Here is a 22,386-nt window from a genome sequence, read left to right on the forward strand (position 1 = left end):
AGCATTCCAGGCAGAGGAAATGAGCAAACTCACCTGAGTTGACTGACATGGAACATTCTGCAAACTCCTGCAGGGTTAGTTAAGGAGAGTGAATGGAAAATGGATACAATGATCAGGAGGAAATTATCTAGGAGAAATGGTGTGGCAACAGACTGAAAAGGGCCTTGTGTGCTTTGCAGATATCTGAGATGCTATCTGTGTGTTCTCCATAGAAAACGCATTTTATCTTGTGCATTTTATCTATTACTGTCTCCCAGTTTAAATTTATGTAAATTTGGAGTTTAACCTCTCTAATGAGATTGGTAACATAAACTATTTGCTTTGCTTATGCTTCATTGGAACCTATCTCAGCTAATAAAAGTTTGATAAAAAGCTATTAATAAATCTGCAAACTTTGGGAGATTTTAGAGTTTGATATGAGAGTTTTAGTCAGTCACGGTTGACTGTTTTCATTTCACCTTAAGAACTGTTATTGTTGCCTTTGCAAATCGTAAGCAATCTCTTAAACCCCATGGGTTTTTATTGTGACAAATGATACATCAATAGGCTATTTAAACCTTTAAAAATTCATAGCTCTCAGAAAGGAAAGAAGAAATCAGAATTATAATATTTCATATCACCCTGGAAAAAGGTAAGCTCTATCAATATCTCTCACATCATAGCATTGCTGCATTTTTTTTTCTATTTATGCTTTAGATACTCAGGGTTTGAAGAAGCAAAGTGAACATTGCAATAAATTGACCTCCTTTTATTTGGTGAAAGACAAATGCAAGGAAAACTTTGGAAAACTTTCTTCATTAAATAAATATTTTTGTAAACTCTTCACCCTTTCCACAAGTATTTATTGGAAAACTACTGTATTTGTAGGTACACAGTTGACAAGTTCATAATCTATTAGAATAGACAGAAGAAAGACTTATTTTTTAAGTCATCCAATGAAGTAAATGCTTTATTAGACTCAGGAAAAAAAATGATTGAGAATAAAGAGATAAAAAATTTGGAATCTTGAAAGGCTTGGAAGGCAGCTTTCCTGATGCATCTTTAATAGTAAGGCTGAGAGGAAAGAAAAGAGTGAAAGTGAAGAAATAGTAAGAATCAGGCATAAAGGCATAAAGAAGGCCTGGAGGATTTGGAGGAAAGAAATTTATTTGCTGAGAGTAGATGCTGATCAAAGGTAGTTCAGAGGCCTTTCATGCTAGTCCTGTGAGCACGGCCCCAATTCTGTGGGTGAGAGATTTGAGACTGCCCTGTGCCGTGTTCCCACAGGGGGGCCCCAGGGCTTTCTTTGAGGTGGAACCGAGGACAGTGCCAGGGCTGCGTCCACTGAACAGCTCTGATTATCCCTGTCTTTTATTGTAGGGTTCCCTGTAAGAATTCTTTTGAGTAAAGGATTCCAGTATTAATGAATGAATGAATAAAATCAATGACTTCTGTAGGGCATGGGGAGTCCACGAATAATTTGAAATGGAAAGTAACCCCCATTAAGTTTTTGCTTTAAATAGAACTTTATAGTAGTTTAAGGAAGTAATGGGGAAAGAGAAAAGAAACAAATCCGACAGTGTACCGACCGTCTGCTTTCCTGTGTTAATCTCTTCAAGGAAGACAAGAGTAAGGGAGCAGGAAATCAGTTCGACAGAAATGAGCCGAGGCACGCCCGATACAGGGCGTCCACAAGTGAGCAGCCGAGGCCACAGGATGGAGGCGTCATCGTGGAGATGCTGCGGGGGCTGGGGGGACCCAAGGGTTTCATTCTGGGACACTTAGCCAGCTGTCGGTAATTCCGCTGCGTCTGAGAAGGAAGTCAGGGCCGGAAGCGTGAGCCGGAAAGCCGCCGGGTGTCGGGTTAGAGCAGGTGCCGCGGGGGCAGCCGGTGTTTTCCGGAAGGCGGAGAGTCCGCCCCGCCGGGCCCTTCCGGCCGCACCGCCGGGCCCTTCCGGCCGCACCGCCGCCTCCATCCGGAGGAGCCCAGCGCGATGGCGCAGCCCGTGCGCCTCGGCTCCTGCCTCCTCCAGGCCAGGCGGCGCGGACGGTTACAGACAAGCATGAAAGCCACGTTGTTGGTTCTTTGAAACAATGACTGCCCCGTTTACAAACTTGAATTCTTCGGAAGACTCTGTGCAGGATCCGAGAAGGTGACGGGCGGGGCAGGACGGGAATGAGAGAAGTCGGTAACTACAGAATCCATAGTGCGAGGGCTCTACTTACCAGACCACTCGGAACCCAAGGACCTTACGGTAAATTGGCAGCCACTGCCCTGTCACAGAGCAGACTGTTAACACTGGGCTGACTCTGACCGTCTACCTTCCCTCCATCCTTTCATGGCTTTTACTCAGTGTTCGTCGTCCTGGGAGTGAACAACTGCGGGGCCCTGTGTCCATGCCTTTGCTGCTTCGCCAGCCTCACCGCGCTCTCACCACCTAGACTGCCTTCGAGTCTAGAGAACAAGACTCTTGTTCTTAGAACAAGTCATCCTTCGCTATATTTTTATAAATTATTTGTCTTGCCCACTAGAAAGTAAGCTTTTGAAAAACAGGGACTTGTCTGTCTTATTCATAAGAATATTCCAGGTTTTAGTCTTTTTATCTACACCTGCATTCACAGTGTTGGTGATTTCATCTTTCTACCCCTTGGTCAGACCTCTCTCATGCGATTGAGACTTGTATATCCCATTGCAACACCAACCATTCTACATGGATGTCTAGTAGGCATCGAGCTTGTGTATCCAAAACTGAACTGATTTACGTTCAAAACCTGATTCTCCCGCAGTTTTTCTGCATCTTCAGTTTTTCACACTTAGCCTTAAAACCTCACAATCATCCCCCAATCCTCCTTTTTCTTCATGGCACCCACATCTCACTGACAAGAAAATCCAGTTGACTCTACCTTCCAAATATGGCTGCCTCTGCTGCCGACGTTCTGGTCCAGAATCTTGCCTGTGTCACTCTCTGCCGCCCAGCCGCATCCTCACGCGGCAGCCCAGCGCTCAGGCCGAAGTCCGAGTTGGCCTGAGTCATCCTCTGTGCAGGAGCCTCGGGTGGCCCTTCATCTCACTGAGACACATGCCAAGGCCTGGACGGGACCTGCCCCTTTAAACCTGGCTCCCCTGAGCCCTCCATCCTTGCCCTCCCCCCAACCCAGCAGCCCACTCTAGCGCTGGGCCTTTGTCTCTGCTGCTCCCTCTCCCCCCAAGTTGTTCCCCAGATTATCAAGTACTTCCTTCTTGTGTCTCAAGTCCTTCTTCACAGGCCGCTTCCTCAGTAAGGCTTTCCCCCCACCCCATTTATGCTGCCCTCAACTCCACACCCATCTTAGACTATCCCGTGCTTCTTTCCTTCTTAGGTTTCCTCTCTGGCACGCATCATCTTCCAACATGGTATAGAATCAGCTCTTCATGTTACCTTCTCTCTTCTTCAACTGGAATGTATACTCTGCCAGGGCAGGGACTTTTGTCTATTTTGCTCATAAATAGTGGGTGCTCGGGAACTATTTGTTGGATAAATTAATTTAAAATGCTATGTTAATATTACCGTTTTCATAAGAAGATGAATCAATGTAATTTTAAGATGTGAACACTTTAAACTGTTAAATTATTCTAGAACTCATTTTAAAAGTTTCTATTTTGCTAATTTTTACCTAGCTCCTCCCATTTGGTTTGCATATTCAAAGATATTATCTGTTTCCTTAAAATTACACACTGACTGAGGATGATGAGAAATATCACATCTTCTACAAATTAGCTAATTCTTTTGCAAGTATTATTCATGGACCTATAGCTTTTATGGCACATGGTTCAGGAGGTTCATATTGCAGCAGACCCTTGAATGATGCAATGATTAGGGGCCCAGAGGACCTGGAGACTGAATCACAGCTGAACCTGAGTCACCTTTCCTGCCCCCAGCCTCCCCCTGTGCCGATTCCATCCACTTTGATTCCTTTTTCAGTTCAGCTCTAACATCCTGAAGAGCTTGATAGGACTTAAGACACGAAAGAAAAGACAAACATCCACTATTCAAATGTTTGCAAAATTAAGGCATATAGAATTTTTTCAAATTTTAAATTATTGATATATTAAAGCTCTAATAATAATTATCATTAGTTAACACCTTGGGTATTTGATACATATGGGGCTGTAAATTGTGTTCTACAAAGGCAGTCCTTATAAACACCGACCCTAAGAGATGGCTTTTATCACTATTTTCATTTTCAAGATAAGACACCTGTAAAGGAGGGAGGGCAAGCCACTTGCCAAAGATCACAGAGCCAGAGACGTATCAGCATCTGAACACATTGCTTTCCGACATCAGGGTCTGAGCACTTAAACCTCCATTATTGCACTGATTCCCTAAATGTCGTGACTTTCCCCTTCGAGTGATTATGTATAACTTTCTTTTTCTTCCTTCAAAAATGAGTCTCTGAGGCATATTGAAAAGGGCATATATTGATGTAAAGGATTTAAACTTAATGAAGTGCTACTGAGAAGACCAGCAGCTCTAGAGAAATGGAATCAATAAGGTATAGATAGAGATGCAGATATAGATAGAGATATTTATTATCAAGAAGTGGCTCACGTGATTACAGAGGCTTGCAAGCCCCAGGATCTGTAGTCAGCCAGTTGGGGCCCAGGGAGGCCAATGGTATAAATTCCACTTTGAAGTCCAGCAGCCTCAAGACTCAGAATGAGCTGATGCTTCAATGCTAGTCTGAAGGTAGGAATGAAGATGATGTCCCAGTTTGAAAGCCATCAGGCAACATGTGTTCCATCTTGGTTCTGAGATGTTCAGCCCGTTGGGCGAGGCCCACCCCCATTGGGGAGGGCAACCTGCTCTGCTCACTCCACCTGTTCCAGTGTCCGTCTCATCCAGGAGCACCCTCACAGACACGCGCAGAACAACGTCGGATCAAACGTCTGGGCATCCTGCGGCCCAGTCAAGTTGACACATAAAACTCACTGTCACAGGAGGGTTCTTCTTCAGCTGTTTTACCGTAGTCTGTCTGATTTTTCCAGGTTTTGTACTGTTGAGGACACTGTAAATCAACTGGCATATTTCAAGTCAAATAAAGTTGCTGTTCTGTTTTATTTTACATGGAGGTGATCTTAAATATTCTTTTAGTCTTTGTGTAAATTAAATGTCACTTTAAAAGTATTTTGTGTAGCAATTATTGTGAAACTTTAATACTACAATGATATTTCCTTATTATTTTAAGCCCTCTGTGGAGGATACATCCATGGGAAGAGTGGAACAGTTCTTTCTCCTGGGTTTCCAGATTTTTACCCAAACTCTCTGAACTGTACATGGACCATTGAGGTGTCTCATGGAAAGGGTAAGGATATTACACAGATTTCAAATATACAAAGTAACTAGATACAAACTTGGGAACAAAGAAAAAATACTCGTGTGAACAAGTAAGATAACTAATTTCCTCATGTATATTTTGATTATTAATTTTGATTTTTAACAAGATTTTAGAAGAAAAACGGTCTTTAAATTATTGGTGCTTTCAAGCAAAAGTAGATTTCTTGTTTTATTCTCTATTGATCAGATAACTTGAATTTATGCTTGTGAATATAAGCTTGAAAATTAGGTGTAATGGTAAGGAAAAGAGGCATGCATTAAATAAAATATGACTAGTGCTTAAATAAAGGGAAATAAGAAATTATCTAAGCTTCTCATTTCTATGATAAATCTAGGATACATTTTTATACTTGGCTTGTGTTCTAAGTGTACCCAGTATTATTACATATAATGAATAATTTATCTTCACATAATCCAGTGTTGATTTATGGAGTAGATTTCATTATCCTTATTTTATAAACAAGTGGAGTGAAAACCAGAAACATTTGAATTTTGTGTAAGAAATACAGTTTATAGACATTGGATTTGGGACTATACTCTGAGTCTTTTTCGTATGAGTAAACTTGTCATTTTCAAGAAGATAATTTGGAATTTTTCTCACATAAACATTATGTAGATTTTGTCTTTCCACTTAAATTTGAGCTCAACTTACTGTTAAATTGACATGTTTTATTATATACACTATCTTACACTCTGCCATCATGAATGCATGTTAAGAAGAACTTGGCCTTGAAGGAAATTAAGAATAAACAAATAATGAGCAACCAAGGTTTTGTCATCATGAAAATAAGTATTTGTATTAAAAAGGACCTAGTCATGGTTAAGTTTATTCATTGTGTATAGGAATTCAGAAATAATACTCTGTGGGTATAGTTCCAATGAGAACACATACACAGAGGATCACATAAAACTATCGTTTCAAAATGGTCTTTGCTCAGTTGTGTAAGTTTCAGTATCAGACCTCCAAGCCTAGATTTTCTAAAGGACACGTGTTTACTATAAATGGGAAAGTGATCTCGTCCTTCGCTCTTTAGGGGCAAATGCTTCCCTAAGGGGCTGCACACAGTCCATTGTGACCCTCCTGCAAGTTTTATTACGCATTTATATCTGGACCTGTCAGTACAGCTGTCTCTATATCCCTGCGTCTAACCTTTATCTAGATCTGCACTTATATATGCTGAAGCATTTGTTTGTGCTGTTTATTCCTTCTTCTACCCATTCTCTGTACTGTTCTTTCAAACTTCAGAATTAAGGTTGCATTTTAAGATTATCTTTTGATTCAAGACTTTTGTCTCTAAGCCCAGAAGAAATTCTTTTCCCCAACTGTTAACTCTGCCAGTGCCCCCCTTTACCCCCCTCTCTCCCTCTGTCTGTGTCTCTCTCATCTCTCTCTTTCTGTCTCTCTCTCTGTCTCTCTCTCACTACCTCCATCTCTCTCTGTCTCTCAGGGGTTCAGATGATCTTCCACACCTTCCACCTGGAGAGCTCCCATGACTACTTACTCATCACAGAGGACGGCAGTTTCTCAGAGCCAGTGGCCAGGCTCACAGGGTCGGTGCTGCCCCACACCATTAAGGCAGGTTTGTTTGGAAACTTCACCGCCCAGCTTCGGTTTATATCAGACTTTTCCATTTCCTACGAGGGCTTCAACATCACATTTTCAGGTATGTTGGGGTCTTTGGCAACACTTGTACTGTTCGTGTGAGCTAGTGTGTGTGTGTTTACACGTAAACGGCCGACCAGTGAGAAGCTCTAGTTGGGTGGAGGAGGAGTTGAGATGCAAGGGCAGCTGCCTGGCATCCACAAGACACCATGCCTCACATTGATTGTAAATTCTCATCCCCCCAGATCTGCTAATATCACTATCTCTTCAGTCTCTCTTGTCATCAATTCTATCAAAATCTCGGAGGAAGCTGTCCTTATTGGGAGGCATACTCAGAATTAGCTGTGGTCTGATTATTTTGAATCCTCCCTTCCAGGAGATGCCATACTTGTACTGAGAACCACCTTTAGAGTGAAAAACAGTATGAGCACATGCAGTCGAGGATGAGCTTCTCGTTGACTTTAATGCCATCATACATGGCAGCAAAATGATACTCCAAAATTAAGAAACATTTTCACTTTTAATTATAAAACATAGACAATATTTGTGAGGGGTTTATGTTGTTTCAGGCATTATTTGTATGGGTTAAATTGTTTAATTTGAATGATGCTAAGAATGGTATTAAGATATTTTTACAGATGAGAAAAAACATTATAGACAGCTAAATGGTCAAACATGTGGGAGATAAATGTAGTCACATAAACAAGCAATGTTCAGTAAGCATCATTGTCAGATCTCCTGCAGAGTCTCAGATACACCCCCAGCCAACAGAGGGAATCACTGCTCTAAGATTACTGATGGGTGTAAACAATTATATTAATTTTCATTTTTGTATCCGATGTTTTGGAAAAGAAAGCATTTTCCCACTTCATGCTTCACTGCCCAGAGCTAATGTAATTTTCATAAGGTGGTTACTGAGTCCCATAATCACAAGTGAATCTTCTACTTTTATGTTCCGGTTAATTCCTCAGTAACTTTTGATGCCACTAATCAGATTCATTGTTAAAATACCTGAGTACTTATTTATCCCCCGTTCTGAAGCGGAAACTCTTGGTGGAAGGGTTTCTGTGTTCCTCATTCACATCTAGACTGTTCCATTCCAGTATCTTACACAAAATAGGAATTAATTAAGTTGTCAATAAGTACTTACTAAATATTGCATGATCGTTACCAATATATAAGATGAAATCTGTCCTTTTTTAGCTTTATTGAAGTATCATTGTAAAATCGAAATATTGTTTTAAAAAAAAAGACTTCTTAGGGATTTTAAGATGCTCTGAATCATTTTATACTCCCTGTAATTTTGACCAATTGCCATTTATCTTAATCTGACTTTGCTGATTTTTCCTGATATCTCACTTCATTAATGGAGCTTTCCAGATGGGCTTAGATTACTTGATTTCTTGGAAATTTGCTGTAATCAATGGTAATCATGAAATTGGCCACTTTTTATATCAAAGACTTAAATCTTCCTAATGCTAATACCTAAATCCCTCTCTCTATATATACTCTCCCCGGGTGGATCTCAATTAGTACCACTATGAGACTGGCTGTCCACTCTGTTCTTATTTTCATTGTGATCCAAAATGAATTTAAGCAGAACACTCCAAAGAAAGAAAATGGCAGTGATGCAAGTCTGTGGATTTGGTCCACAGATATTTCTCATGAGTCTATGCAGTTTCTATCTGTTTTTGTTTTTAATTTTTTTAAATTTTTGGCTGCGTTGGGTCTCTGTTGCTGCTCGTGGGCTTTTCTTTAGTTGCGGCGAGCGGGGGCTACTCATCCTTGCGGTGCATGGCCTTCTCATTGCAGTGGCTTCTCTTTGTTGTGGAGCACGGGCTGTAGGCACGTGGGCTTTAGTAGTTGTGGCACGTGGGCTCAGTAGTTGTGGCTTACAGGCTCTAGAGCACAGGCTCAGTAGTTGTGGCACGCAGGCTCAGTAGTTATGGCGCACGGGCTTAGTTGCTCCACAGCATGTGGGATCTTCCTGGGCCAGGGCTCAAACCTGTGTCCCCTGCATTGGCAGGTGGATTCTTAACCACTGCACCACAAGGGAAGCCCTTTCTATCTGTTTTGTACCATCTCTTTCTTAATTCCATGACTCCCAGCACACAGCTACAGGCTACACAGCTACAAGGAGTCTTTTGATTACAAAAGTCAGAGTGCAACTCTGAAGCTGACTCCTTTCATAAACTCCCTAAAAAGCAAGCAAGCAAACAACAGAAACAACAAAACACACTTTTCTGGGTCTTTGTAGCTCTTTGGGGCAGTTTTAAAATATTTTTAAATATTAAGACTGAACTGGCAACACTCTTTGAACGTGCGGAACAATTCATTTGGTCACAGCCAGTAGAAGACAATCTACAAAGCTTGACGAGGAATCGCTTTCATCAAGACTGTGTCACACACATGCCCAGACCGTCGTTTTAAAGACAAAACACACCTTTGATTGCAAAGCTAATTCTAAAGGAAACATATTCTTTAGATATGCTAAAGGAATCGTTGCATCTGCAGGCATGTTGCCTTGAAACCGGGCTGTGAACAATTGCCAGTGACGCTAGCACAATGGAGTTTACTCTTTTTGCCCAAATAAGTAACCACTTTCTTAGGCAAGTGAAGCGTTTACCCTTCTGGAGACTGTTCTGATATTTGTACAAAAGCAGTATGCTGTTATATCTGGATGTTTTCCCTTGTTAGTCCAGTTTATTTCTGTCTTCTCTAGAAGGTTTATTAAAGGGTCATTTCTCAGTTTTGTCTCCCAGTCAGTGTCCCCGTAGATCCTAATGGAAATATCGCGGGAAAGGGCTCCTTATTCAAGTATGTTTAGGTCGAGCCGTCCACCCTCCCTGCTCTATCTTGAATGTCCGCTACTGACTGCTCTCGGTGCACACTTAACTATTCCAGCCTTCCTTCTCCGTGCCTCCTATGATACTACTTTCTGAATGCCGACTTTCTGTGAATTCACATAGTTTCCTGGTCATTCTCTTCAAAAGCTGAGAATCTGGACAACTTAGTGCCTTTACAGATGTGGTTTCCTCTTCATTCAAAACCCTTGCTCAGGGACTTCCCTGGTGGCGCCGTGGATAAGACTCCGTGCTCCCAATGCAGGGGGCCCAAGTTTGATCCCTGGTCAGGGAACTAGATCCCACATGCGTGCTGCAACTAAGAGTTCACATGGCACAACTAAGGAGCCCGCCTGCCGCAACGAAGACCCCATGCAACCACATAAATAAATAAAATGTTAAAAAACAAACCCTTTTTCGTTCCTCACCAGGCAAAACTCCATCCAGATCAGGCGCTGTCTGTCACCCCCAGTCTTCGCCCTCTTCCTTAAGCAGAATTTTTTTCCCCGTACCTTCCCATAACACTATTGATATACCAAAATTGTGTATTTTCCAGCATTATTTTTCCATATTTGTCTCCTTCACTGTCCAGTGCAGATCTATTCATGTGTCTTCTCCTGTTGCTGCACCATCAGTGCCTGGGAAAGAGTACAGAGCGCTCCTTCCTTTACTTATTTACTTATTTTTAATCCAGTGAGTGTTTGCTGACCACCTACAAGGTACCAAGAATTATTCTAGGTCCTGGAGACACAGTAGGGAATAAAACAAAGGGCCTGCCTTCACAGAGCCTGTCATCCAGTGGGGGAGATAGTAATGGGAGATGCTATCAGAAAGAATACAATGTTGAAGGAGTTAAAAGAGGCTGACGTGTAGAGCGTTGCCACGGGTAGGTCTATCTGATAAGCTGACGCTTGATTTCAAAGAAGTGAAAGCGTGGACCAGGCTGATACGGGGACGTGGTCCTCAGAAGGAGGAGGAGCGGTAGTGGAAGTGTGCGGGCAAGTTAGGGTTAAAGAAGGAGTCGCTGTGGTCAGAGCCCGGTAATTGAGAAGGCCATATAAGTACCCTGGCTGTGAATTGTGCTGTGCAAAGCCATTGGAAGGATTTGAACGGGGATGGGCACGATCTGACCGTTTTCAAAACTCATTCTCAGTAACGTCCAACGTTGACACAGGATCTTAGGCAAGACACTGTTACACGGTGAGCCCCACGGGGGACGGCAGGGGCTGGGGCTGCGGGGTTGGTGCTGGAGCGTGAAGTGGACCAGGCCAGCTGGGGTCGGATGTGTCTGAGATACAGACAGGGCTCGAGGCCTCGGTCTCTGTGAATGAGGACGCCATGCTTCATGTGGCAAACACGGCGACTGAAGCAGGTTTGGGAGGAAAAATATAGAATTTCGCTTTGGGAAATTGTAGGTATATATCCAAGAGGGGTTGTCAAGAGTCTTGAGTTCACAGAGAGGGTCAAGTCAGGAAAAAAATAATTGAAGTTCATCAATAAATAGATAAAATTTAAAGACGTGGGGCTGGGTAAGCTGGGAAATGAGTGTAGATGCACAGAAAGAAGGTACTAGGTTTAAGCTGGGGCGGGACATTTTGGTGCAGAGATGAGGAGGATTCAAGTCAGGGACTGAGAAGGTGGGACCCCAAGCTAGGAGGAGAGAAAGGACAAGCGTTCAAGGCGCAAGAGGGCGTCCACTGTCTAAGTAGGAGGAGGAGCAAGGCTTGACAAGTGGGCTCACAAGTGGAGGTCCCGGTGTTTCCGGTTTGGAAGGGAGCCTGGCTGCTGGGTGCAGAGGGACTGGGAAGAGGTGACGAGAAAATAGAACGTGGAACGCTCCTGAAGAGCTGGTGCCCAAGCAGGCGCGGTGGCTGTGGTCATTGTGAGGTCACGAGAGTGGTTCTTATTCAGTGGATTGGTGTGTCGCATTCTTAAAATGGAACACATGTTTGTGTGCTCATGGGAACGAGACTAGAGAACTGATGAAGAAAAATAGAGTAAGTTCTAAGAACAAAATCTTTGAGTCAGGGAACGTGGAATCCGGAGGGCAATACATTTTTCTTCTGCTGGATGACTAACTGGAAACGTATGCTGTGCAAATACACACTGTGTAATAGCCCATAAGTGACGATTGATACAGGAGGACCTTTATGTGACCTTGTGTGGGAGGATGGAACTAATCCACACCTCTGTAATCTCACGGTGTTGGATCAGGCTTCCTATTTCTGTAGGTATTTTTCAGAGGACATCAGTCTAAATATGAAATAAAAACATACACAAAGAACCATACGATTACAGTGTTTTTCTCTATAATACAATAGATCTAGCATAAATAATATCAAACTGTTCTCTTATTTGGCAAGAGTTTTCAATTGCTTTTAAAGAAATGACAGCAAAGATGTGATTCGAGTTGAGAGTATACAGTATATTAGGAGGAGAATGACTTCTGTCAGATGAAGATAAAGTTCCCTGGATTGTGACAGCTTTATTTTACTATTTCCTAAAAAGTCTACCATTATGTTTTGGTATGACAAATAAATATTTTTTGAGTTGAATTAAATGATATTACCTTTTTTTTTTTCCTTGCTGGGTCATGCTAAAAGTAGGTCAAATTAATGAGTATACCTCCAGAGTGGTGAGAGTAGTTTGAATATGTTAGGGATACAGAATAGATTTTTTACCTAAATGAAAAACAGGATAAAGACAATATAGAAAGCATGGAGCTCAGATGTTGACCAAGAAGTTGGGTGAGATGAGGGAAAAACTGGAGCAGAGATTTCCTCTTCATACGGTGTTGGGATGCCAGTGATGAAACTTGTGGATGATGGGAATAGAAAAGATGGATTAAAATTGAGACATATTGGGGGAAATGATGGTTTGGATTTAATATGTTCCTTGAGAACACAGAATCCACACTTTAGAGTCAGAACTTGAAAGGTAGTAGTTGGAAATCAGAAAGCGAAGGCAATATCTTTTCAGATGGACTGGCACAGTTTCCCCACCACCATAGGAAAAACTTTTGTCTCCCACGCATTGCGATAATGCTTATCCTTTAATTGACGCTTTAACCTCTTTGAAGCTCTTTCCACCATTCAAACCCCTAATGGTGGCCCGCTGTTTGGTCCTGTTTGACTAGACACTGGGCATTACACGCTGGGAACACAGCAAGAAGGATCAACAACACACTGAATGATGGCCCATGAGACCCATGACAACCAGAGAGCAGTTGTGCCCGTGTACAGAGATTTGAAAGAGTTGGTACTAAAGAATGAGACAATACAAAATGCTGTTATTCTGGACATTTAATCCCCAAATGCAGCAATACACCAGACATTATTCTTTTTTTCCTTTTTAACTAAATTTAGCACTTTCTTCCTGGGTAGTTTACAGAAATTTCTAGCAGGATCCAGAATATTTTTCATTACGTGTCAATAAAACATGGTTTATAAATTGAAAAATAGACAGGAAAAGTTTTTGCTATTCCATACTGAGGTGTATTTTAGGGGTGAAATTGGTTATGATAAGCTTTCCACCCTGTGAGAAAACCCTGTGATACTGCTTTTAGTTTGTTCTCCATTGGGTCTTGTTTATCCAAAGCACCTGTAAGAGGACAGTAACTGATTTTAGCAATTAGGCGTACCACTAAAATAATTTCATACTGTTAAAGTGACAGTTTTGAGTGGATCATGTTATTATAATGTTATCCATTTATTTTTAAAAATACTATATTCCATTTGTCATGAGAAAACTCATAGTACAAAGGAAGACAATCCATACGACAGTTACAGCAGAGCCTGGGGGGGAAATATATATATATATATATATGTATATGTTTATTTTTTAAGTAATGGCACCTTTTTATTCTTGCTAAATAATTTTTGAGTATTTACCCGGGTTCCCACAAGTGTACTCTGTCTCTTCATGTCTCAGAATATGACCTCGAGCCTTGTGACGACCCTGGCGTCCCTGCCTTCAGCAGGAGAATCGGTTTTCACTTCGGAGTTGGAGACTCTCTGACGTTTTCGTGCTTCCCAGGTTATCGCTTAGAAGGTGCAACCAAGCTCACGTGCCTGGGCGGGGGCCGCCGTGTATGGAGCGCATCTCTGCCAAGGTGTGTGGGTAGGTGGTCACGTGCTTTCATTTCATTCCCCCGGGGGAGCGGGGCAGGGCGCGGTGCGGTCAGCGTGCGGGGGCCCCGCCAGGCAAGGGAGGGCAGGAGGCCGGCCCTGGGCGGGCGCTCCGCTCCCCGGGGAGGCAGAGGAAGGGGCCTCTCTGGGCTGTGGTTACCTCATAGGGAAGCCAGCCCCTTTCAGCCCCAAGACGTCCTGGCCGAAGAGGAGGGAAACTAAAGCATGTGTCAAGCATATTTATGGAGAAGAAAAAAACACACACACACACACACACACACACACACACACACACACACACACACACACACACACACACACACACACACACACACACACACACACACACACACACACACACACACACACACACACACACACACACACACACACACACACACACACGCTATATACCTGGGACAAAAGACAAAATAAAAGCCAGAAGCCGTGCTGTATTAACACAGCCTTTGACAATTCTGTTGCTTAAAAGCAGTGGTATCACCTGGTATAATGATGGGGACAGTTTTAAATACTCGTTTTGTTGTTTTTTTTACACTTTAACTCTGGTTAGATGATCGTGCATACTCTCGCAAAGTGGGCGTTGTAGACATTTTCATGCTGAATTGGCTTTTGCACAGTGTTCTTGAAAAATTCAAGAGGTCATTCCAGAGAGTAATAGGAATCTTTATTTAGGTACTTGGAACTAGGCACTGCGCTAAGACGGAATTAAGATGCCCGTTCAGTGGGGTGTATTTATTGTTAATCTGAACCTGTGCTGCTGTAGGGAGTTCCTCAGAGGATCGTGGTGGCTCCGTTTAACTCTGGAATCTTGGATGCAGGTCTAGAGGGTCTGTTCATCAGCCCCAGAGGCAGTATCTGCTGCCTGCCACTTGGCCGCGTTGCTCAGCATGTAAAGGGCGTACAAGCTCTCCTTTAAAGTCACAGAAAGTGGCAGATGTAGCGTTACGACATCTGTCCAGCGATGAACCGTGGACCCCCGTAGCTGTGAGCCTTCCGAGTCCTTGAGGCACCTGTGATCTTACCAGCTGATAAACTAGAGGCAGGTGGGGAAGTTGTGAAAATAAGATTTCATAGCCCATAAAAATGCTACGTTGTTAACTTAGTAAACCAGATTTTTCCAATGCACAGAATCTCTTCAATTGTTTAGGAATAGTATGTGGCTCAAAAGTTAATATAGTGTCTTTCTGTGTCCAGTGTGCCGTAGATAGTAGGATAGTGAGGACTTCATTATAAAAAAATCAGACAAGTGGACATGAATCAAATCCTCTTTATGTCTTGCCAGGCACATATCTGATCTTGCTGTGATGTGGTTTGCTCCGGAAACAGTAGTTCTCACTTTTTTTTTTTAAGTTATGATTTTTATTTCAGATTTGGATGCCAATTTTTAACACTATCTCAAGAAAAAAAGATACACTATTTTCTAGATGATCCTAGATGTTCCCGGAGTTGTCTAGAGCCCATATGCCCCAAACTGGAAATTACTGAGCAAGATAGTTTAAAATCTGGGGGAAAAACCTCCCAACTCAGTGAAGTCAAAGCCTCAGTCCACATATGTAATATTGTCTATTGATTATAATATTCCATTTGCATCATTCTATTATTGTATCTAGATTCATTATCTTTACACTCTTAGTCTTGTTATTTGGGGTTTTACACTGTTGCCTAAAGTATAAAATGAGGAGTAACTGGGGTTGAAATAATAGTTACTGTTTATTGAGCACTGGTTCTAGACCAGCACTGCTCTGAGCTCTCTCCATGTGTTATCTTATTTAATCCCCCAGGCACCTCTATGAAGTAAGCACTGTTATTGTCAGTTCCGTTCTACAGGGGGGGACACTGAGGCACAAAGAACTTAAGGCCTTTGCCCAGCGGCACACAGCCAGCAAGATTCCAACACGGGGCGCCTAAAACCAGGCCTTTCAGCCCCGCATGGTACTGAGAGAATGGCCGGGCGGGGCCACTCTGTAGCTCACCGCTTGCATTTTTCCTTACTGCTTCCTGACTTTCCTTCTAGCCCATCAGGCCACAAGAGACCTTTAAATAAACATGTGAGTGAGGCACTAAAATCCACCAGGTGACCCACGTGGCAACCGGGAGTTCTCGTTGCTCCCTTTCTCTCACTCTCCCCGTCGAATTAGTTGCTAGTTTTGAAGATTCTGCCTCTCCTCAGCTCTCCAGGGAGGCTCCCCGCCCATCCTCTCTGCCCAGCCTTGCAAAGGCTCTCAGCTTCACATCCCGAAGATGCTCTCCACCTCCAGGACAGCCCCCAACCACTGTTGCCGCAGCCCCCAGAGTGGTCTGTCCGAATTCAGAACCTCACAAATCCACCCCCCTTAACAGAACCCGTGAATCAGCTCCAATAACGGGCAGAACAAACCCTCCACTCGACGGGGACGCAGGCCCCTTATTCACTGGCCAGACTCTCCGGCGTCTTGCCCAGCTAGCTCACTCATGTACTTGGCTCGCACACGCCAGGGCTGCACAGGGCCTGAAATTGCCCTGGTTCTCGCTTTCGCTCAAGCCTCTCCCTACATTGCTCCCTCGTGTGCAGCGTGCACCCCCTCTGCTGCAGGCTGACTTCCTCGTTTTGGAACTCACCTCCCATGTAAGCTCTTTCTAGCCCCTTACCCACCGGCTGGAGAGGGACCCTCCAGGATAACCACTCCAGTAAACTTGTCTTCCTATTTCTGTCTCTCCTGTTAGGCTGACCTTTCCTTACAGTGGAGGCTGCCTTAGCCCTAAATCCAGCTCTGTGCCTTACTCAATACATGTTTGTCACACAAATAAACATTATTTCTCTCGAAAGCTCCTATCTTGATCTCAAAGTTTGATTCATTAGCACCCTGTGTCTGTCTTTCTTCCTGTAAAATCATAGAAATAAGAATAATCTATCCCTAGACAGAAGTTGCAAATCCAATCCAAAGATCACAGGTGACGCTGGAGGGGTGCCAAGTGGATTATGAGAATGCTACTTTACCCTTTTCTAATAAACATCTGGTGGTAAATAGAAGTTCTAGTGAACACCTGGGCTGAGAAGCGGCCCTGTGACATGAGGGGCATTGCAAAGCCTCAGTAGTATTTAGGGGGGTAAGTTCTTCAGCAGCCGAATTGGAATCCAGATTAGCATGATGAGTAGGCAGATTGAGAGAGTATAGATTTTCATCTACTGTGTTACTATCAAATAGTAAATTAATATCCCCAATAAAATATTTATTGATATTGAATATTTATTATTGCTTACAAATAATATGGTTAGAGCTCTGGATGTGGACTTCCAGCTTCCAGAGCTGTGAGAAAGAAATGTTACTCTTTAAGCCCCTTGTCTGTGTTCTGTTACGTCACCCAGAGCTGCTAAGACCACCTCATGGGTTGATGCTTTTGTACAGAAGAATTAACTGAAAAATCAATTGACTCCTTTCTGTTTTGTTCATTTAATTTTAATAAGTTTAGTTCCATTACAAAACTCTAAATGACAATTCAATTTTAATTACAGTTTCAGGAGGTTCTTTATAAAAAAGAGCAAATGATTCATTTTGAGGGAAATTATATTCATTCATCTTAAAATCACTTTAAATGGATTATGGGAAGAACTGAAAATTGATCCATTTAATTGCTCTGGGAATGGAGATTTGCATTGGATGTCTGAAATCAAGTTCAAAGAATTGCTGAAATTCTGATGACTTACATTTTGTAATTTTCTGAGCACCTGCTTTTTGCCGTTTGTTGTATTTCACTTAGCTGTCTCCCGTGAGACAGCGTCTCTGGCTTTAGCGCACCTTCCTCAGCCTTCTTGACGCGTTTCAATTCTTGCATTTGGAAATGTGTTGCATTCGTCTTTGTGCACCAGTTGATTTCATTCGAAATAAATTTAAGTCATTGGCCTGCCTCAGAAACAGGATCCAATGCAGGCATCCCTGTTCCATGGCAGGACATTTTGTGAGACGTTCAATTAAGACGATCGGAAGCTGTGTTTCCCACAACAGCCTCATGTTCCTACTCTTCTGGAGTCGTGCATTCATACGTATCCCTCGTGGGTTACTTAACATCTATAAATGTAATTAATTATCACTGTTATATTTTGAGAAACATAATGTGGTTATTACCAGACCAGCTGGGATTCAGATCACAGCTCCACCAACGCCCCCCTCCATGTGCTCCTGAGCAAATTAATTATTAACCTAACGCTGTCTCAGTTTCCTCATCTGTAAAATGGATTTACTGTTGATACTGGCCTCATGGAATTGTTATATTTATTCAGTGATATAACAGTATAAAAATGCACTCTGTGCAAGTGACAGACCAAAAGAAAAACAGCTGGCTCTACCCAGCTGGGCAAAGTGTTAGTACATTTTATAGGCTCTACAATTATTCATTTGATCTTCCAGTGTGTTCCTCTGGACTGGGAATTCTAGAATTTGTTGACATGTCCATTTTCACACTACAGCACTCTTTGCGTTTTCCTTTAGAGTGTTTAGGATTCACTGTTTTCTTTTAGTGCATATCCTCTTTTCCAAACAGATGTTTATCAGGACACCTCTGTGCTCCAAACTCTCCAGGGACCCTGGTGCAGTGACACCCATACACCCACTGCCGTCTGGTCCAGTCTTTCTTTACAGCCAGACCCCCTAAGTCCTCTCAAACGTTCCCCTGCTTTGTCACGTCCGTAAGGCCACCTGAACACCCACGTGTCTCACACCTGAGACTTCGCCATGTGCCGTAGCTCCAGGTCCCCGGCCTGCATTTCTCACCAGACCTTTGATGCTGCCAGCCTGCTGTGGAACCAAGTCAGAATGAACCAAGACCCTCAAGGCCAAGTGGCTGATCACATTCAGTCTGTAAAAGGTCATATTGTCTTATTGGTCTTCACATAAAATCAGAAGACAGCTCCAGCAGCAGCCACCCACGTTCATCGGAATAGTGTCAAACACAAATAATTGCCTAAAACCGAGGAGAGCAGCAATTTTAAAAAATTAAAATAATTACATGGTGATCTACATGAAAATCTTTGAAGAATATAAAGCGATACAGATATAAAGCAAATAGTAATAATGCATATTATATGGCTATATTAAATAAAACACTATAGTAAAATAGACTTTTTAAATTGATGTACCAAGTTTGTATACTCTACAAGCAATTTCATAATCTTGGAGAAAAATTTGAATAAATGCTATCTTTTAAGTCCTGTACTGTATACTCTATAATAATGAATTCTGACCTTCCACTTTTTTTTTTTTTTTTTTTTTTTTTTTTTTTTTTTTTTTTTTTGCGGTATGCGGGCCTCTCATTGTCATGGCCTCTCCCATCGCAGAGCACAGGCTCCGGAAGCGCAGGCTCAGCGGCCACGGCTCACGGGCCCAGCCGCTCCGCGGCACGTGGGATCCTCCCGGACCGGGGCACGAACCCGCGTCCCCTGCGTCGGCAGGCGGACTCTCAACCACTGCGCCACCAGGGAAACCCTCTGACCTTCCACTTTTAAGTGCACGTGCCATGTATGTTTAGGTTCACTCACAAATGTATCATGAGTAAATTAATTGTTATTGCTTATTCACTTAGGAACTTTACTTGCGTCTCAGGTTATGAGAACTAGTTGCCCTGACGCTAGTGGAGGTTTTGTGTTCAAGAGGCGAGTATAAAGTGAGCCGGCGATGTGCCGGTGAGGTGGCTGGCCCCTTTCCGTGTCTTTCTACCAGTTACAGCAATGGCCTTGCTCCTCTGCCAAGAATTACCGGTTACAACTGATCAGTTAACCTCCCACACTCATTACTTCGATGTAGTGTAGACTTGCACTTAATCAACACCACTTATTATATATCTGCTTTAGAAAAAAATCCCCAAATCCAAATCTTCACAAAAAGACATGTAAAATTACATCTTTAGATTTGATAAATTTTTTCTCCCAGGCTACCCAAATGCTAAAGCCTTCTTTCTAGTCCTACCTTTTTGTTGTGTTATGAGAAATAAATGGTTAATGTCCTAAATGCTAATGTGAAAACAAACATAACCTCAGTTAATTGGTAACTTAACTTTTATCCTATCTGGATAAAATCCTTAAAAGTATACTCTCTTCTACAATAAAATTTTGCTCTGCTAGTTTCGTTACCAGTAATTATGAATAATATTATGAACTTTTAATTATAAAGTATATTCATCATTAATTAGGATTTTTTAAAAATCCACAATTCTTTTCCTAAGCTAAGCACTTAGAGGTTATATCAAATCCATAATGAGTCAGAGGGCTTCCCTTCCCTGGTGGCGCAGTGGTTGCGAGTCCGCCTGCCGATGCAGGGGACGCGGGTTCGTGCCCCGGTCCGGGAAGATCCCACGTGCCGCGGAGCGGCTGGGCCCGTGAGCCGTGGCCGCTGAGCCTGCGCGTCCGGAGCCTGTGCTCCGCAATGGGAGAGGCCGCAGCAGTGAGAGGCCCGCGTACCGCAAATAAATAAATAAAAGTATTAAAATTACATGAATATATAATAATAGTAACTATAGCTATAATTTTAAAATTATTATTATAAAATCCCATTGCCATGTTTTGGGGTCACCACTTCCCTGTGCTTCTTTCTCAACACTGTTTCCTATAAAACCCTCCCTCAGGTCCTTATGGAGGGAAAAATCAGGGGCAGGTGAACCATGTACTCCTCTGTTTCTCTCCCTGATTTTCTCCCCGACCCTTCTACGTGAGGACATCATGAGATTCAAGGGCACAAATCATCATGAGCTGATCCTGAATCTCCAGCTTATTCCTCCCATCAATCAGGCCAGGGGAGGCTCGTGGTGCAGCTGATTTCACTGATTGTCAGAGAAGACGGGGGTGTCAGAAACTTGGAATTATGAAAACGGGCATGCACGGGACATCTTCCAAAGTTGTGTGATACCTCAAGCAGCCCCCTTAAACTGAACCCTGACCCCCTTTCTCTCACCCCCGTTACATGTAGGCATTTTACTGATTTTCCGTTTCCAAGTTGATCATTATTCTTCACACTCAGACTTACTTTGTTGAAATTTTAAAAATCACTGTGCTTTTCACATAGTTTGGCCAATAAGTTATTTCATGCAGAATCGCATGGAACACTTGTCACACAGACACACACAGACATACAGAGATGCACACACATCATACATATGCAAACACACAGATACACAGAGCAATTTTATTATTTTATGATTGTTTTGGACGAATAGAATTTTAGGAGTTAGCCTAACTCACTTTCATAGGTGAGGCAACAGGTGCTGAGAGTTTAGGTAACTTTCTCCAAGTTGGCAGGAAGTGGAGAGCTATATTTATTTTCATTTTTACTCTGATTAAAGTTCTTTATGCAAATGTGGACGTAGAGGTGAATTGCCCTCTCCTTTCGTCAAGGGGAGAAGAACGTATTTTCTGCCGCCGAAAGGGCTTCTGTCCCCAAACAGGCAGATGGGCTCAGTGCTGTGCGACAGTAGCAGGGGGCTCAGTGGTTTGGTCCACGGTTAGAATCCCCTTTAAACGCATCCAGGTTGAGGCCACATAATACCAACGTGGGAAAACTGCATGGACATAACTGTCGAGTCAGCACACTGGAATTGGCGGGGATGCTTCATGAAGCAGAGATGGGGCAGAGAGAGGTGACTGCCAGTGATACAGCCAGAGTGCTCGGGCATACCTATTTTATTCTAGAATTCTTTGCAAGTTAGGAGTAAGATGCATTCTATTAAAAGAAATAAGAACGTCTTGAAAATGGGATGAATGGGGGTATCTTTCCTGTCCAGTTGATGAAACAGTAGAAAGAAGTCACTAATCTATACAAACAATATGATGCTAGCAGATATACATTGAGAGAAAAGAGGGCTGTCATGATTTTAAAGTTTTTATTTATTAAAATCAGTAATTCCACTTTTGAATCCTCTTTCTTTTTTTAATGTCCTATTTATTTTAGCTGAATGTGGAGCAAGTGTCAAAGGAAATGAAGGAACATTACTGTCTCCAAATTTCCCATCAAATTATGATAATAACCATGAGTGTATCTATAAAATTGAGACAGAAGCTGGCAAGGGTATCCATCTCAGAGCACGAAGCTTCCAGCTGTTTGAAGGAGATATTCTAAAGGTAAAAAAATCTGTTTTACTAGGACTCCATCTTTCCTTCTCCAGGAATAAATAAAATGTTGATCCATCTGTATACGTAGATACATACATATATTAATGTATCTTTATATATACACATATTTTCCCAATTTGTTTATCCAGCTGGTTTGAGAAGGTGGCCTACAGTGTCATGTGTATGTGGACTTTTAAATACCTAAGTCTGTAATCCTGGATCTAAAATTTATTAGTTGTGTATTTTAGGGATATTATTTAACATTTTTAAGCCTTATTTTTCTTATATGTAAAAGCATGCAATGGTACCTACCTTTTTGTGATGTTCTGAGGATTAAATAATATAGATACATACTTCTAGCATT

At 42.4% G+C, this 22,386-nt stretch overlaps 1 protein-coding gene across 4 annotated transcripts in view; it reads left to right on the forward strand.

Annotated features, from left to right (window-relative positions):
- The window catches only part of CSMD1 (CUB and Sushi multiple domains 1), a 1,661,506-nt gene that overhangs the window by 1,369,634 nt on the left and 269,486 nt on the right, over positions 1-22,386 (forward strand). For all 4 annotated transcript variants that reach the window (XM_067022449.1, XM_067022447.1, XM_067022448.1 and 1 more), the window contains exons 19-22: positions 5,206-5,322; positions 6,803-7,018; positions 13,731-13,919; positions 21,862-22,031. In XM_067022449.1, the coding sequence (XP_066878550.1) occupies positions 5,206-5,322; positions 6,803-7,018; positions 13,731-13,919; positions 21,862-22,031 (692 nt within the window). The remainder of the gene's footprint in view (positions 1-5,205; positions 5,323-6,802; positions 7,019-13,730; positions 13,920-21,861; positions 22,032-22,386) is intronic.

Source organism: Kogia breviceps, chromosome 20 (genome assembly GCF_026419965.1).
Source record: "Kogia breviceps isolate mKogBre1 chromosome 20, mKogBre1 haplotype 1, whole genome shotgun sequence".
NCBI lineage: Eukaryota > Metazoa > Chordata > Mammalia > Artiodactyla > Physeteridae > Kogia > Kogia breviceps.